Here is a 16,078-nt window from a genome sequence, read left to right on the forward strand (position 1 = left end):
CGGTGGTGTCTGAAAAGAGGATGCTGTCTAAGTTGCATGCCATCTTGGTCAATGTCTCCCATCCACTACATAATGTACTGGGTGGGCACAGGAGTACGTTCAGCCAGAGACTCATTCCACCGAGATGCAGCACAGAGCGTCATAGGAAGTCATTCCTGCCTGTGGCCCTCAAACTTTACAACTCCTCCCTTGGAGGGTCAGACACTCTGAGCCAATAGGCTGGTCCTGGATTTATTTCATAATTTACAGGCAACATTTACATATTACTATTTAACTATTTATGGTTTTATTACTATTTATTATTTATGGTGCAACTGTAATGAAAACCAATTTCCCCCGGGATCAATAAAGTATGACTATGACTATGACTATTAAGCATGTGCATGTTGACCTATACAAGCTTCAGTCCAGCAATGAAAATTACTTCCCTTCGTTGCTTTACTCCTCTGATCCCCATAGCCTTTTTCCCAATCATTCAGAGATTGCTTTCTTTGTACTCCAGTTCTGGCTTTTTGGATTCCCAAATTTTATCACTTTGCCATTTACTGCTATGCCGTTATTTAGCTGTTTCATAAGCCCCAAAGTTCAGTTCAGAAGCCACTCTGTGTTTCTTTCAAGAAAATAAGAAATATGAACAGGATTAGTTCACATAAATCCTTGGTCTGCTTCATCCTTCATTAAGTTTGTGGGTGGTGCTGGCCAGCTTCACTTTTCCACCTGATCCCTATAACGTCACATTATCTTGGTATGCAAAAATCTAATGGCTAAGTTGAATATAAGCTAAACTTGAACATCCTTCAAGATGTTCCTTAAAACAGTCTTCTATTCCATTATACACTTGTGTGGCTTGATGCTGGAATGTGTTTGATAATGTTCTGGTGAAGTACCTCTGTTTACAGTACCAATTAAGTGCAAGTTGCAGCCTCTTTAAACTTTCTGTTGAATAAAAGAGTTGGAAGGGCTTATAATCAGCCCTACTAAATGGGATAAAGTCCATTTCCTAATTTGGAAAACATTATACAGCCATCTTCATTTTCTATACTGATTTGAACTTGTCTCAGACAGCTCTCTCCAGTTCCTCACTGTAATTAACTTTTTCACTGCCCAAAGCCAAAATCATCAGCACAACTGCTCTGGAGTGCTAAATGAACCCCTGCTATAGCTGATAAAATCACTCAAGGTTTAGTAATATTTAAAAATCTCAATTCAACGATACAATGATGCAAAAATTGCCTACAGAATCAATCCACAAGGTGACCCAAAACTAATTAGAAAACTGTCATGTATGCCAACGAAATCCCTAAATAAGAATAAAGGATTGGCAAGAATTCCACCCAGATATATATTTTAAATGACTGAAATTAAGCAACAAGATTACTTTCTTTTTTGTTCAACCAATAGCATTTTGAATTCTAGTCAATCTTAAACTGCCAAATATGGCATGTATTAAGGGAAGAATTAATGATGTTGTCACTTCAAAGTCAGACCACATAGAGAAGGAGAGCCCTGCTTGGAATGAGTAAATGAACAAGCGCTACATCATTAGACAGCTCGATATTTCATGCACACATGGAGCCAAATATAATGATACAACTGGTGAACATCAGTTAATCTACATATGGTTGTAAAAGGTCATACAAGACTTACTTGATTAGTTTTATTTACACATTTATTTTTATTTAGAGATACAGTACAGAACAGGCCCTTCCAGCCCAATAAGCCACACTGCCTAGAAACCCACCTATTTAACACTTTAGTCACGGGACAATTTACAATGACTAACTAACCTACCAACTGGTACACCTTTGGACTGTGGGAGAAAACCAGAACACCGGGTGGAAACCCATGTGCTCATGGGAAGGACATACAATTTTCTTCCAAATGGTGTCAGAATTGAAGTCTGTCATCCCCAGCTGTAACAGCATCACACGAACCACTATGCTACCATGGGCCATGTTTTATGGCTCCATATTACAAAACATAGCGACATCATTCTTTTTAAGATGTCAAAAGTATTGGGAATGTGAGAATGAACTAGCCTAATAAATTCCAGTTGAAATAGTCTGCAATTCTTGAAGAGAAAATCTCTGCTTAAGTTAATTGAGGCTGCAATGCTCAGTAGAATTGGGGAGATTTATCAAGTAGAAAGCAAACTATCTTTGGGTGTTAATTATGACTGAGAATAGGATGGCCATTTTAAAATGTCTTCCAAATCATCTGTACCCTTTCAATATCAGTGACTCTGCTATATTGCAAGTAATCAGCATCACATAGAACTGTCATTTATCCTGCATTATTGTCCCTTTACAAATGAGGTCAGCACCCTGTTGTTTCAAAGGCTAAGGAGTAATAAAGCGTGCCAACTATAATTCCACTCCCAAAGGTCATTTCCAAAAGTCAATGAGTTTAATTGCCACAGCTTTCAAAGTAAATAGTACCATCATCCTTTGATGGTAGTGTGAATTAGTTCATTCTCTGAACTGGAGCGAGCTTCTCTGAGGCTACAGATTTGTTGCATAGATACACATTACCAACTATGAACTTTACGTTAGCATTGAGTAAGTGATTTATAGTTAAGAATGGTCAAGCATAATGTCATGGAAAGGTTCAAAGGTTTGATGAAACAATGAGCAGGTGGAGCATAGCACTGCAGAAAAGATCTTTATCAAATTAATAAATTGACTCCAGGCAAGTGACTGGATCTAAACAACATAATAACCAACCATGCAAATTATATTCAGAATCTTTGAAGCCTTAGCAATAGTGTGTGCAAATATTATAAATAAACACAGTTATCTCAGATGCAGATTAAAGCACAGTTGTCAGGATCAGTGAGCATTTAAGTTGGAGAGGAAAAAGAAGATTCAGGTAGAGCATGAAGAGATAGCTGCTCTACTCCCTTCAAGTTTGACAATCTGGTTGAATCCTCCCATAAAGGACGTTTGAAGTTGCTTTAATGTTAATAAATTTTGGTGTCCCAACAGAGTAATGAGTTGGGAAAGTTCCAAATCCTTCTTAAGTCCAAGTTCAAGTTTTTTGTCACCTGAATGTACATACAGTGTATATAACTAAATGAAACAATGTTCCACTGGACCTCAGTGCATCCATAAAACATGTATCACACACAGCACATAAAACAAAACATTGTCAGAAAAAAGTTAATAACTGATGTTTCAAAATGCATGTAGTGCACTTCACAGGTAAACTAAGAGAAGCAGAGGTATTCCCAGCTGGACCTGAATCTGGGGCAGTTTGTACAGAGAGGAGCTTTTTCATTATGTCATGAATATACACAAGCAATGGTCTAAAGGCACAAAGCAGGGACGTCCAGCGAGAAGCTTACTCCAATATTGTTCTATGATCTATAGTGGAATCTCAGTGCTAAGCTCTTTGACACAGAGAGTGGTGGGTGCATGGAATGCACTGCCAAGAATGGTGCTAGAAGCAGATACATTAGGGATATCTCAGAGGCTCTTAGATAGGTATATGGATGGAAATAGAGGGCTACGTGGGAGGGGAGTGTTAGATTGATCGTAGAGCGGGTGAAGGAGTGCGGATAATAATTTTTACCAAATCCAATCCTACGATATGCAGATATAATGCAATGTTATACAATAATAGCTTGCATCATACACCGGGGTGCTCTCTTCAGTTACCTGATGAAGTATCTATAGCCTTTGGCCAGGAACAGATGTCATCAGTTGGTGCCCGACCTTCACAGAGTGTTTCAACCCTTAACCACTATGGCATAAAAATAGTCACATACCCCAAGAACAATCCTCAAGTAAACAAATACCTCCCAGAGTGCTGAACTGGGCTTCTGAACTAAAATGATAGAACTAAGTAGAAAAAACCTCTCCTAATTTTTCACCTCGTCTCTTATATCATGCATCAGCTGACCTTCCAGTCATATTCTGTCAGTCAGTTTAGCACCCAAAGAGGAAATTGAAGAAACAAATGACTTGGTATCCCTTTTATTCCCAATATAATGGGTACTGAGCCAAATGAAATATGGAAATTCATAGGTGGTGAAAGATTAATATGCTTTTATTCACCGGTTTTGTCATCCAGCACTGTACTAACTACAGATTACTTATTCATCCATTTCAAAATAATTAAACAGGATTAGATTACCATAGTATTTCTCCCAGTTTTATGCAGTCTCTGCTTTTAATGTGGATTGCTGACACAAGGCTGGTTTATAATTATTTAGATATATTCTTACCTGCTAGAGTGGTAAGGTAATTGTAGTAAATACATGTTATTGATTAAAACCAGAAGATGAATAGAATCAAATAATTCTTTACATTTGTATGATAATATCGAGCTATAATCTGTGACCTTGGTTTGCCACTATACAGTAAGTAAATTTTAGTTCTGGCCTAAGTTGTTAAACATCCTTTAAAATAGGCAAATCAGGTCAATTGGGAAATATTTTTAATGACTACATCTGAGTGAATGGAAGTAGGAAGTATTATTAGGAATTATTATCATGGACAAATAATTTTCAGGGTTCAAGTGCCATTCCAGAGGCTTCAGCACAAAATCCATGCTCACTGCTCACTGCTGAGAGTGTGCTGAATTGTGAGAGATACTTGGAGAGAACCTGTAAGCTATTTATACTTGCTTAATTCCCGTTACACTGCTGGTGTTTAGGGTAGCAATGAAGGCCTTCCATCTTTGTTTGTCCATTGCAACTCAGATGTAGAAGGATTCTTCTTTGCTGTTACCTTAACAGTTTAGTTTGACCAGCCAGGGTTGTTATCCCTGAGCTGAATCCTCAGACCTGGAGGACCGATGGACCACTCTTAGTCTGGCCTCTACCCTTTGACCTGTTTGGCATGGATGACCCTAACAAGAGCCCCAACTCCAGCCAACATAGCTCTTCAGGTCATTAAGGCACACAAGCCTCCAAACCACAAAATGATTGTGGTCCTCATGGACATTTGAGCCATTTATGCTGGATCATCCTTTGGCATTATATAAAGAACAGAGGAAACATATCATTTAGACTTGGACTTCAAAACAAATAATTTGGTCATTTATCTCAGCGTCCTTTTGAAGGCTCTTGTTTTGTGCAAATTAAAATTCAATTCAAAAATAGATAATCAGCCATTGAATGCTTTCGGACATCTTAGGAATGCTAAATCCTGTCCACTGCCATCTCGATGCACTGACTGCACTTGGTTGGCTTTAAGGTTCAAGGTACATTTATTATCAAAGTATGTATACAGATATACAAAGTAAGTATGTATCTGAGATTCATCTTCTACAGACAGCCACAAAACAAAGAAAACAATGGAATCCATTCAAAGAAAAGCGTCAACCTCCCATGTGCAAAAAAGGAGTGCAAACAGCAACAAGAACATAAACCCCCATGTGCAAAAATCAAATCGTGCAGACAGCAACACGGATATTAAACCCCAAACCGTCCCCTCATGTAAAAAACATATCACACAAACAGCAACAAGAACATCAATAACAAACCCCCGTTGCAAAAAAAAACCGAATTCTTATCTATCAAGTCATAGCCAGAGAATCACTGCAGTCACTTCTGATCCCTGACTGTCACTGCAACCTTTCATGCTTTCCCAACAATACTGATCCCTCTTCTTCATTTCTACAATGCAGCCCTCAGCATCATTAGCTAAATATACTGAGTTTTCACATGTAATTTGGTTGACCCAGTTCAGTCTCACCAGTATGTTTCTGTCCTCCTTTGTCTCTCATTTTCTAGAGTGCTTGTCCCACACACAGCACAGAAGAAACAGAGAATTCCTCAATAAAACATTGGGACAACAATAAACATTATTTTTGTTCACTGTCACAAACCATGCCCGACTAAAACTGTATCTGACATCTTTGCATTCTTGGGTTGATAGAGCAGGAAGTATCAGCTTGAACCAGTCTGGCCATTCTCCTTTAACCTCTCTTATTGACGGGGCGTTTTTGCCTACAGAACTGCCACACACAGGATGCTTTTATTTGTTTTACACACCATCCTTTGTAAACTTTAAAGACAGCTGTGTGTGAAAATCCCAGGAGATCAGCAGTTCCTGAGATACCCAAACCACTCCGTCTAGCACCAACAATCATTCCATTTAATCACTGGATCACATATCTTCCCCATTGTGATATTTGGTCTGAACAACAACTGAACCACTTGACCATGTCCGCATACTTTGATTTATTGAGTTCCTACCATATGATTGGGTGATGAGATATTTCCATTAACAAACAGGTGTACAGGTGTGCTGTGGAAGAAAATTCTGAATAAAGGGTTGAAATATGTGAGTTCTTAACAGCCTTTAATTAGCAATATGCCTGGTGTTGGCCTCAGTGCATAACACAGCTGTACATACAAGACAAAGGACGTGAAGGTCATAAATGTTCCAAGGACGCTGTGGGCTGTCAGGTTTCTGGCAGCTAAAAGTTTGTCTGGTTTTCCTTCACCTGTCAGGTACTAACACATAAATCAAATTGTACCTTTGTATTTTAATGACTGAGGGGATCTAAGGATTTAATGGATCTTCCTTATATCGTAAATAAAGACTCACCATTTGGCCTGGGTTCTCAGCATGCTTGCAATAATCTATCTTCGTTTCAAGGGTGTTCTAACAACCTCTCTCTGTGTGTTGTGGGCTGAAAGCGACTGTCTCTGGCATTTTCGAGGGAATTGATAAGATGCACAGTTTTGACATTTCTTAAACTTTGATGTAATTGACTTTCTGTGTGCATATATAAAAAAGGCTGTGACTATTGTTCTTTGGAAGACTTTATGATTGCATCGTTAGTGAGTCATTCTTCTCTTATTCATGATTAAAGGTATTCTCTCATCACTTCGAAGTCTGCGTCCAATTTATAGTGACCAACTCTAAATGAATCTTCAGCAAATTAATTTCCCTAACATGCACCTAACAAAAGTGGCCTCTGAGTGTATGTGTTAATGCAAATCAACAGCCCATAAAGTGAATGGTTTGCTTTATTTATGAATTTATTACTTACAGTTCTTTATGAACAATTTTTTGTTTAAGCTATATCATGACATTATCAAGCACTTTGCAAACCATATATAACATGTCACTTTCCTTCAACTTGTGCCAGAATGGATCTTGCTTTTATGCAAAAGTCATTTTGCTGATTCCTTGATTTGCTGATTAGATTCCCTGTATGGGTTAATACCCATTAAACAACTGGGCAAAAGTTTCCAAAATATTCCATCCCTATGACAAGAGAACATATTTTATTTCACTAATCTGAACAGCAGGTCTAGAAATCATGAACACAAGGAAGTCTGTAGATGCTGGAAATCCAAAGCAATGCACACAAAATGCTAGAGAAACTCAGCAAGTCAGGCAGCATCTATGGAAATGAATAAACAGTCAACGTTTCTTCAGGTTGAAAAAGGAAGGGGGAAGATGCCGGAATAAAAAGATGGGGGGAGTGAAAGAAGGATAACTAGAAGGTGGGCCACGTGGCTAGGAAAAATAATGGGCTGGAAAGGAAGGAATCTGATAGGAAAGGAGAGTGGACCATAAGAGAGAGGGAAGGAGGAATGAGTCGAGAAATACAAGGTCTAGGAGTGCAAGTCTAATATATTAAACTCCAATGCTGTAAGGAATTACTTACAAGCATTTGCCAAGTTGTATTCTGAATGTAATATAATGTACAATTTATTATCAGCAAGCAAAATACTCTCAAATCAAATAGCGTGATGAACAATAGTGTACTTGCAAAATTCTGCAAAATTACAAGGCAGGAATACTTCAGCCATTGAAAATATGGTGCCTTGGGATCAAACGATAACAAAACCTGAAGGGAAAGTAACCAATTTTTTCGTTTTCATTGGATGTTCTGCATTTACAATTACATTTTATTGAGAAAAATGAAACCCTGAGGATTAAAGATTTGCAACACATAACAAAATTATACTGTTGTTTTGTTGTTCCTTTAAGCACAAATTCTTCATGCAGTGAAGTAATACTGGATACTTTTATGCAAACACCTCAGGTACAAAAATGTTATTATTTTTCAGAATGTTATACATTTAAAGGGCATGGGATAAATCTGGCTGAATTGGAATAGACAGTAAACAAGTTAATTATCAAAAACAGAAAATACAAGTTTTTCTAAGTGGAAGGAAGTGTAAAGCAGTGTTCGAGAGGTGTCAGTTCAAAGGGCCACATCTCGTATTAATGATTTGGACTCAGCACAATTTCTAAATTTATAGATACTACAAAAAGTAGTGGATACAGCCCAGTTCAGGAGGGGTAAAACCCGCCCCACCATTGAGCACATCCACATGAAGTGTTGTCGCAGTAAAGCAGCATCCATCACCGGGGACCCCCACCGCCCAAGACATGCTCTTTTCTCACTGCAGCCATCAGGAAGAAAGTACAGGAGCCCCAGGACCTACACCGCCAAGCTCAGGAACAACTGTTACCCCTCAACATCAGACTCTTGAACCAAAGAGGAAAACTTCACTCAACTTCACTTGTCCCATCAGTGAAATGTTCCCACAGCCAATGGACTCACTTTCAAGGACTCTTCCTCTCAAATTCTTGTTATTTAGTGTTTATTTATTATTATTTCTTTCAATTTTTATTTGCGCAGTTTGTTGTCTTTTGCACACTGGCTGAATGTCCAAGATGGTGCAATCTTTCATTGATTCTGTTATGGTTACTATTTCATTATGGATTTGTTTAGTATGCCCACAAGAAAATAATTCGTAGGATTGTATAGTGACATATGATAATAAATTTACTTTGAACTTTGAAAACTCTGAATAGTGAACTGTAAGGTAGATGGTAACAGATTTCAAGGAGATACAGAGAGGCTGGTGGAATAGGTGATTGATGAAATTTAATGCTGAGAATTGTCAAGTGTTACATTTTCGTGGGAATAATGAAAAGAGACAGTATGAACAAGGGCATTATTCTAAAAGAGGTACAAGGATACTGAAACCTGGGGGCATATATGTGCATAATTTGTTGGAAGTCACACGTTTAAAAAAAAATGGTTAAAAATTGATGAGAAACTTACTTGAAAATGCCTGAGGGATCTTGATAGAGAGGATGTGAAGGGGATGTTTCTTCTTGTGGGAAATACAGAATAAGAGGTATTTGTTTAAAGTGAACCAGTTTCCCACACTTTTTTTCTCAGAGGATATCATCCCTTCCTCAAAAGATGTTGAAAGTAAAGTTTTCATATAGTTTTAAGAAAGAGATAGATGGATTTTTAATAAGCAAAGGAATTCACAGAACAATGGAGTTGAGGTTACGATAAGATCAGCCTCATTGACTAGCGAACTGATTTGAGGAGATGTGGGATAATCTTGCTCCTTATTCATACTGAGAAGTACAGCATCCAAACCAAGGTCAAACAGTACCAGAGCTGTGTTCCTTCCACATTCTCGTACTGGTCAGAATTCTAGTGCACAACACAGAATGATCTTGCCAATCTGTTGTCATTCCACAAGACACAACATCTCCAACCACAGCTTGCTCTTTTAGTGTCATCAAGAGGACATGGTCAACATTATCATGAGGAAATTCTGGAGATGGATTGGGCAGGTAATGAGAAGAAAGGACAACTCCATCATCTAGACAGAACTTCTTTTTACCCCTGAAGGGCAGAGGAATCATGGGAGACCAAAGACAACTTGGTGCCATAACATAGAGGCAGAAATGAGGACTCTAAACCACACCTGGGGCAAAATAGGAAAGATGGCCAAGGACAGATAAAGATGGTGGACATTCATTGCCATCCTAAATGCCAGTGGCTTAACAGGCAGTAACTAACTTATTCATATGTATAAAACATACTTGATTTTGGGGTTTAAAAACAGCAGTGTCAAGTACAAGACAAGGTCATGACAAAATGGCTACTTAGCTACACCTGGAGTATTTGCTTTAGTTCTGTGTATCTCAAGTCAAGTTTCTGAAGAGATTTACCAATTGGCAGAGGCAACAAGAACTAGAAAATAGAGAAGAAAGGTGATGAGGCAAATGACCAAAAATAGCATGAAGTTTTTTTTTTACACATTGCAAGAATAGTGTGGGAGAGAAATCAAATTGTAAAGTTCAGAACAGATCCACTTAAGTGTCCAAAAGAATTGTTAGTGGTTTGAAGGGCAGAAGATGGAGTGGTCTAGTTGCATTGCTCTTAAATGGTGACACTGAAATTTACAGGCTTCATGGCCTCCTTCAGTGATATAACTATTCTATAATTCCATATGGAAATATTATCATATATACTTTAGTTATTTTCCCTAAAGACAAAAGTTTGAAATACGAGTAAATCAAAGTCATATCAAGAAGCAATTAATTCAAAGTGCTCCTTCAATGAATCTCAATAATTAACAATCTTCCTTGTGAATACATTTGTCAGCCACTAGTCTTCAAATCAACTGGTAGTTTTACATTAGGTATACTTGAATGCAATAGGGATAGGGAATTAGTTTATTGATTACCATTTTACACATAAATGAATACTTACATTATCATAACACACTGAATACAATTAATCTAATGATGCAATAACCCTGCCAATAACCCAGAATTTGCAGCTCGCATATTGTTAAAACTTTTGGTATTCAACATCAACATTGTCAGCAATTTATAGAAGATGTATTCAGAAAGGTAAAAATGGAAATGAAAGCGTGGATATAAATAATTCCATGCTCCTTCACAGGACATCATTTTGTTCTGAGCATTGTCACGAGGAATAAGTATATAGACAAAAGCTTCAGGAATTTACAAACAATAGTTGCTGTAAAATCTCTGGAAATATTATGCATTGTTGTACTGGATGTTCGTGAATTTTCAATCGTTTATTGAGGTATTAGGACCAAATCATTTGTTCTGAGAGAAAATAAAGATTTTTGTGTAAATTATATTCGCCTTAAGATATTTCAATGTATAATGAATAATAATAATAATAACCACCTGATATTTTGTTTTGTGAGCCATAATTTATTATTTTTGAACCTAAATATTCTTAATATTGCAATTTAAAATGGCGCATTTTATTTCAAGGTTTGATGCCAGTGAGAATCTTTCCAAATGAGCGGCTGCTCAACTAACTTGATGAGATTATTGCTGCTAGGCATGAGGATCTGGAAGTGCTGCCTGAAGCAACTGATGTTGGGTAAAAGGAAGGCCATGCCACAGAGATCACTTGATCTTTGTAGACAGCTTACTTCAAGGTCACTCTCAAGAGTAGACTCTTCACTGCTGACTGCAAAAATTGGGATAGCTCTGCTGTGTTTATACTGTAATTTTAATTTTCAGTGAGGATATGCACCAGCTTACCATTACCTTCCCGGACATTGCTATTAAAATGGTTCTATCTTTGAACTTTTATTCTTGATTTTGTTACCTATGAGTACTCAAATTTTACACTCAGTGTCCACATTATTAGATACGTACTGTACTAATAAAGTGGTCACTGGGTGTATATTTGTGGTCTTCTGCTGCTGTAGCCCATCTACTTCAAGGTTTAATACGTTGTGCATTCAGAGATGCTAGTCTACACATCACTGTTGTAATGTGTGATTATTTGTGTTACTGTCACCTTCCTGCCATTTTGAACCAGCCTGGCCATTTTCCTCTGACCACTATCATTAATAAGGCATTTTTGCCCACAGAATTGCTGCTCACTGGATGCTTTTTTTTTTGTTTTCACACCAATCTCTGCAAAATCTAGATACTGTTGTGTGTAAAAATACCAGGAGATCAGCAGTTTCTGAGATACACAAGCCACTGTCTTGCACAACAAACATTCCATGGTCAAAGTCACTTAGATCACATTTCTTCCCCATTCTGATGTTTGTTCCGAGCAACAACTGAACCTTTTGACCATGTCTGCATTGAGTTGTTGACATATGTTTGGCTAACTGGATATTTGCATTAAAGAACAGGTGTAAAAGTCTATCTATTAAAGTGGCCACTGGGTGTATATCTAAATATACCATAGCAATTACCTTAACAATTGAATTGACTTTTTTTCTTACATCCTTCACATACATGAGGAGTAAAAATCTTCATGTTACATCTCCGTCTAAATGTGCAATCATGGTAATTTATAATGATTTATAACAAATAGAGCAGTCAATGTAACATAGAAATACGCTTAAATCAGCGTGAGTTAATCAGTCTGATGGCTTGGTGGAAGAAGCTGTCCCGGAGCCTGTTGGTCTTGGCTTTTATGCTGCGGTACAGTTTCATTCATATTGCAATTATATCCTCCTTTCCAGTACTATGCCATCTAAGTCTGGCTTCTCCCAGCTTCTCAAATTAAACTACAGAGAATTTTTTTTTAATTCCCCAACTTGGTGAAAGCTAGATGTTAACTTCCATATAACATGTGCAACTAAAGTCAAAATGTATGGCATTAAAATGGTCCTATATTATTTCAGAACAACATAGCAAACATCAGAAGGGGAAGAAAAATGATCTAAGTGACTTTGACTGTGGAATAATTCTTTGTGCCAGTCAGAGAGGTTTGAGTATCCCAAAACTCAGGATTTTTATGCACTCCAGAGTTTACAGAGAATAGAGTGAGAAATAAAAGAAAAACAAATGAGTAAACGGCAATTTGGTGGGCAAAAATGCCTTAATGACAGAGGTCAGAGGAGAATTGCCTCAAGCTGATAGGAAAACCATAAGACATAGGAGCAGAATTAGGCCATTTGGTCCATTGAGTCTGCTCCACCATTTGATCACGGGTGATCCATTTCCCTCTCAACCCCATTCCCCTGCCTTCTCCGCATAGCCTTTCACGTCCTGAGTAATTACGAACCTATCAACCCGATGACCTGGACTCCACAGCCACCTGTGGCAACAAATTCCACAGATTCAGCATCCTCTGCCTGAAGAAACTCCTTCTCATCCCTGTTCTAAATAGATGCTCTTCTGTTCTGCGGTTGTGCTCGCTGGTCCTAGACTCCCCCACTATAAGAAATATCCTCTTCATATCTACTCTATAGATGGGTTCAACATTTGATAGGTTTCAATGAGATTTCCCCCCCACCCGCTCTTCTAAATTCCAGCAAGTACAGACCCAGAGTCACCAACCGCTCCTCTCATGATGAGCTTTTCATTCCCAGAAACATTTTCGTGTAACACACACAAAATGCTGGAGGAACTCAACAGGCCAGGCAGCATCTATGGAAAAAAGTACAGTTGACATTTCAGGCTGAAACCCTTCAGCAGGACTGTGTTGTTCGGATTTTCTCTTGTTTATCATTTTCGTGTACCTCCATTAAACTTGCCCCAATGCCAGCACATCCTTTCTTGAATAAACTACCCACAATACTTCAAGTTCTGTCTGGCCAGTGCCTTAAAAAGCCTCGGCATTACATCCTTGTCCACCTTCTAGTCCTCTCAAAATGAATGCTAACATTGTGTGTGTCTTCCTCATCACTGACTCAACCTGCAAGTTAACTTTTAGCGAATGCTGCACGAGGACTCCTAAGTCCCTATGCACCTCAGATTTTTGAATTTTCTCCCCATTTAGAAAATAGGCTAAGGTATTATTCCTTCTACCAATGTGCATGACCATACACTTCGCGATACAGTGTTCCATCTGCCCATTCTCCTAGTCTGTCTATGTTCTTCTGCAACTTCCTGGCTTCCTCAATAGTACCTGCCCCTCCACCTATCTTCATATTTTTCACAAACTTGGCTACAAAGTCATCGATTCTGTCATTCAAATCATTGACGTACAACGTAAAAAGCAATCCTAACACAGACCCCTACAGACACCACCAGTCAGCAGCAGCCAATCAGAAAAGGCTCCTTTATTTCCACTCTGTGCCTCCTGCTGGTCAGCCAATACTCTATCTATACTAGTATCTTTCTTGTAACACCATGGACTCTTATCTTGCTAGGCATCCTCATGTGCGGCACCTTGTCAAAAGCCTTCTGAAAATTCAAGTACACAATGTCCAACAATTCTCCTTTGTCTATTCTGCTCGTTATCTTCTCAATGAATTAGAACAGATTTGTCAGGCAAGATTTTCTCGTCAGGGAACCTTGCTGACTTTGGCCTATTTTGTCATCTGCCTCCAAGTACCCCGAAAACTTATCCTTAATAATTGACTCCAACATTGTCCCAATCACTAGGGTCAGGCTAACTAGCCTATAACGCGAAGGTAGCAGAAGCTCAAATAATCACGCTTTGTAACATGGTGTCCAGAAATGCATCACTGAACGCACAACACGTCCGACTTCGAAGTGGATGGGCTATGGCAGCAGAAGACTACACTGGGTTTCACTCCTGTACCTAATAAAGTGGCAACTGAGCAATGTTACCTCAAATATGTAATAACCAGTGTGTGCAAAAATCATGTGCTGTGAAATTTTGCACAATGACATCAACACTTAATAATTCCTTCAATAAAGACAGTATAAACTCTGCAGACAAATCATCACAAACTCCACTTTGTCAACACCGTCCACATCAGAAACCAGCAAAGGAAATGTGATTATGTCTGATCGTGAAATATACTTAACATGCCAATGAGGTAGAGGGTGACAACCTTTAGTGTGAGGTTTAAATTCCTTTGTGCACTAGAAGCAAAAGATGTGTGCACGCACACAAATGCACACCTTAGAAAGAACATTGCTACCGAATAGATATATCACTACCATGCTTCTCCGCTCATCTTGCCAGATGTCACCTTAATTTCTCTTAAACCAAGCTATTAATCAACTTAATAAAACAAAGTAGCATCATTCAGGACAGGGACACAAACTTGTCTTTATGAGAACAGATCTGCACCTGGTCTACCTACATCATTAGAAATAACATACCTGGGCGTAAGTTTGGATTCTTCTAGGAGTTTTCTAAATTCTTCTTTGGCCTGGAGTAGTTTACACTTTTTCTCTTTATATTCTTCTTTTATTCTTGCTTTGATAAATTGTTCAAAAATCTTTAATTTAAAAGCATTGTAGCATGAGTTGCATAATAGATATTGTTTTCAATTCCATTATAATTCATTTCAAAAGAAAAACTTTAATGATTTATGGTGCTATTAAAACAATCATTTATCATATATGCCAGTTGTAGGAACCAATTTTATCTCTTATGCTATTTACTAGGAAATATAAATAATCTATTTATTTAATAGCTCTTGGAATGCTATAGATCTTATATATTTATATATATTTTGAAAGGTTCAGGCAGTGTATGTTAATGACACCCTACAATGGAAACTAAAAGCAAAGAAAAAAGATGAAGGCTATCATTTTAAATAAAAGGTTTATAAGCCAAAAACAATATACAGATAATGGAAAATTAACTGTTCTTGACATTACTCATTATTAATGGATATGCTGCTTACAATGTGGTTTAATGTTCTTTATGGCCTTCACCAGTTCTGTATCCTGTATGTGGGCATTGAGACATCAGGAAGCAAATGACTGGAAATGGCTAACTGCAGGGTGGGTGAACCTTTTACTTTCTACTTCCTTAAGTGGTTAAAATTAAACTTAAATTAATTAAATATAAAAACATTAAAATGCAGTATCTATATAGGGTATATCAACATTAATATTGTCACTTTGATATGTGATTTGGAATTTTGTATCAAGCACATTCCTCTTTGGTTGTAGAATCTAATTATTCAACGTTAGAAAAACAGGTGCTAACACGTATTCAGAAATTCAAAGTAAAAATTAGTTCATTGTGGCAAGCAAAATGAAAAACCATTATGAGAATAAATATCTAGATAGATTCTGAATTAATTGTATAAAACAAAATGACAGATTCACCATTAATGAAGGAAAACAGTAGAAAGAAGGGAATCAATACAGATAAATTGACTTCAATCAAAGCACTGTCATATATTTAATAATGAGAAAAATGATGAGGCTAACAGTGTTCATTACTATTACTGACAGTAAATTCCAGAGTTCACACACATAAAGCTAAAATTTGAAATATGTATATTGTTGACTGAATCCTCCATAACCCGTGTGGCTACAATCACTGTTCATTATAAACGGATTTGAAATTCAACTGGGTGCGTGACGTTGCAAGAATTACTTAGCGGAAAGCCACTAAAGAGACAGGA

The 16,078-nt window shown here is 37.7% G+C and overlaps 1 protein-coding gene across 1 annotated transcript in view; it reads right to left on the reverse strand.

Moving 5' to 3' along the window:
• Window positions 1-16,078, reverse strand: part of tcerg1l (transcription elongation regulator 1 like) — a 602,997-nt gene that overhangs the window by 73,914 nt on the left and 513,005 nt on the right. The window contains exon 12 of the mRNA XM_072239775.1: window positions 14,817-14,935. Coding sequence (XP_072095876.1) covers window positions 14,817-14,935 — 119 coding nt within the window. The remainder of the gene's footprint in view (window positions 1-14,816; window positions 14,936-16,078) is intronic.

The sequence above is a fragment of the Mobula birostris genome, chromosome 21, assembly GCF_030028105.1.
Source record: "Mobula birostris isolate sMobBir1 chromosome 21, sMobBir1.hap1, whole genome shotgun sequence".
NCBI classification, from domain to species: Eukaryota; Metazoa; Chordata; class Chondrichthyes; order Myliobatiformes; family Myliobatidae; genus Mobula; species Mobula birostris.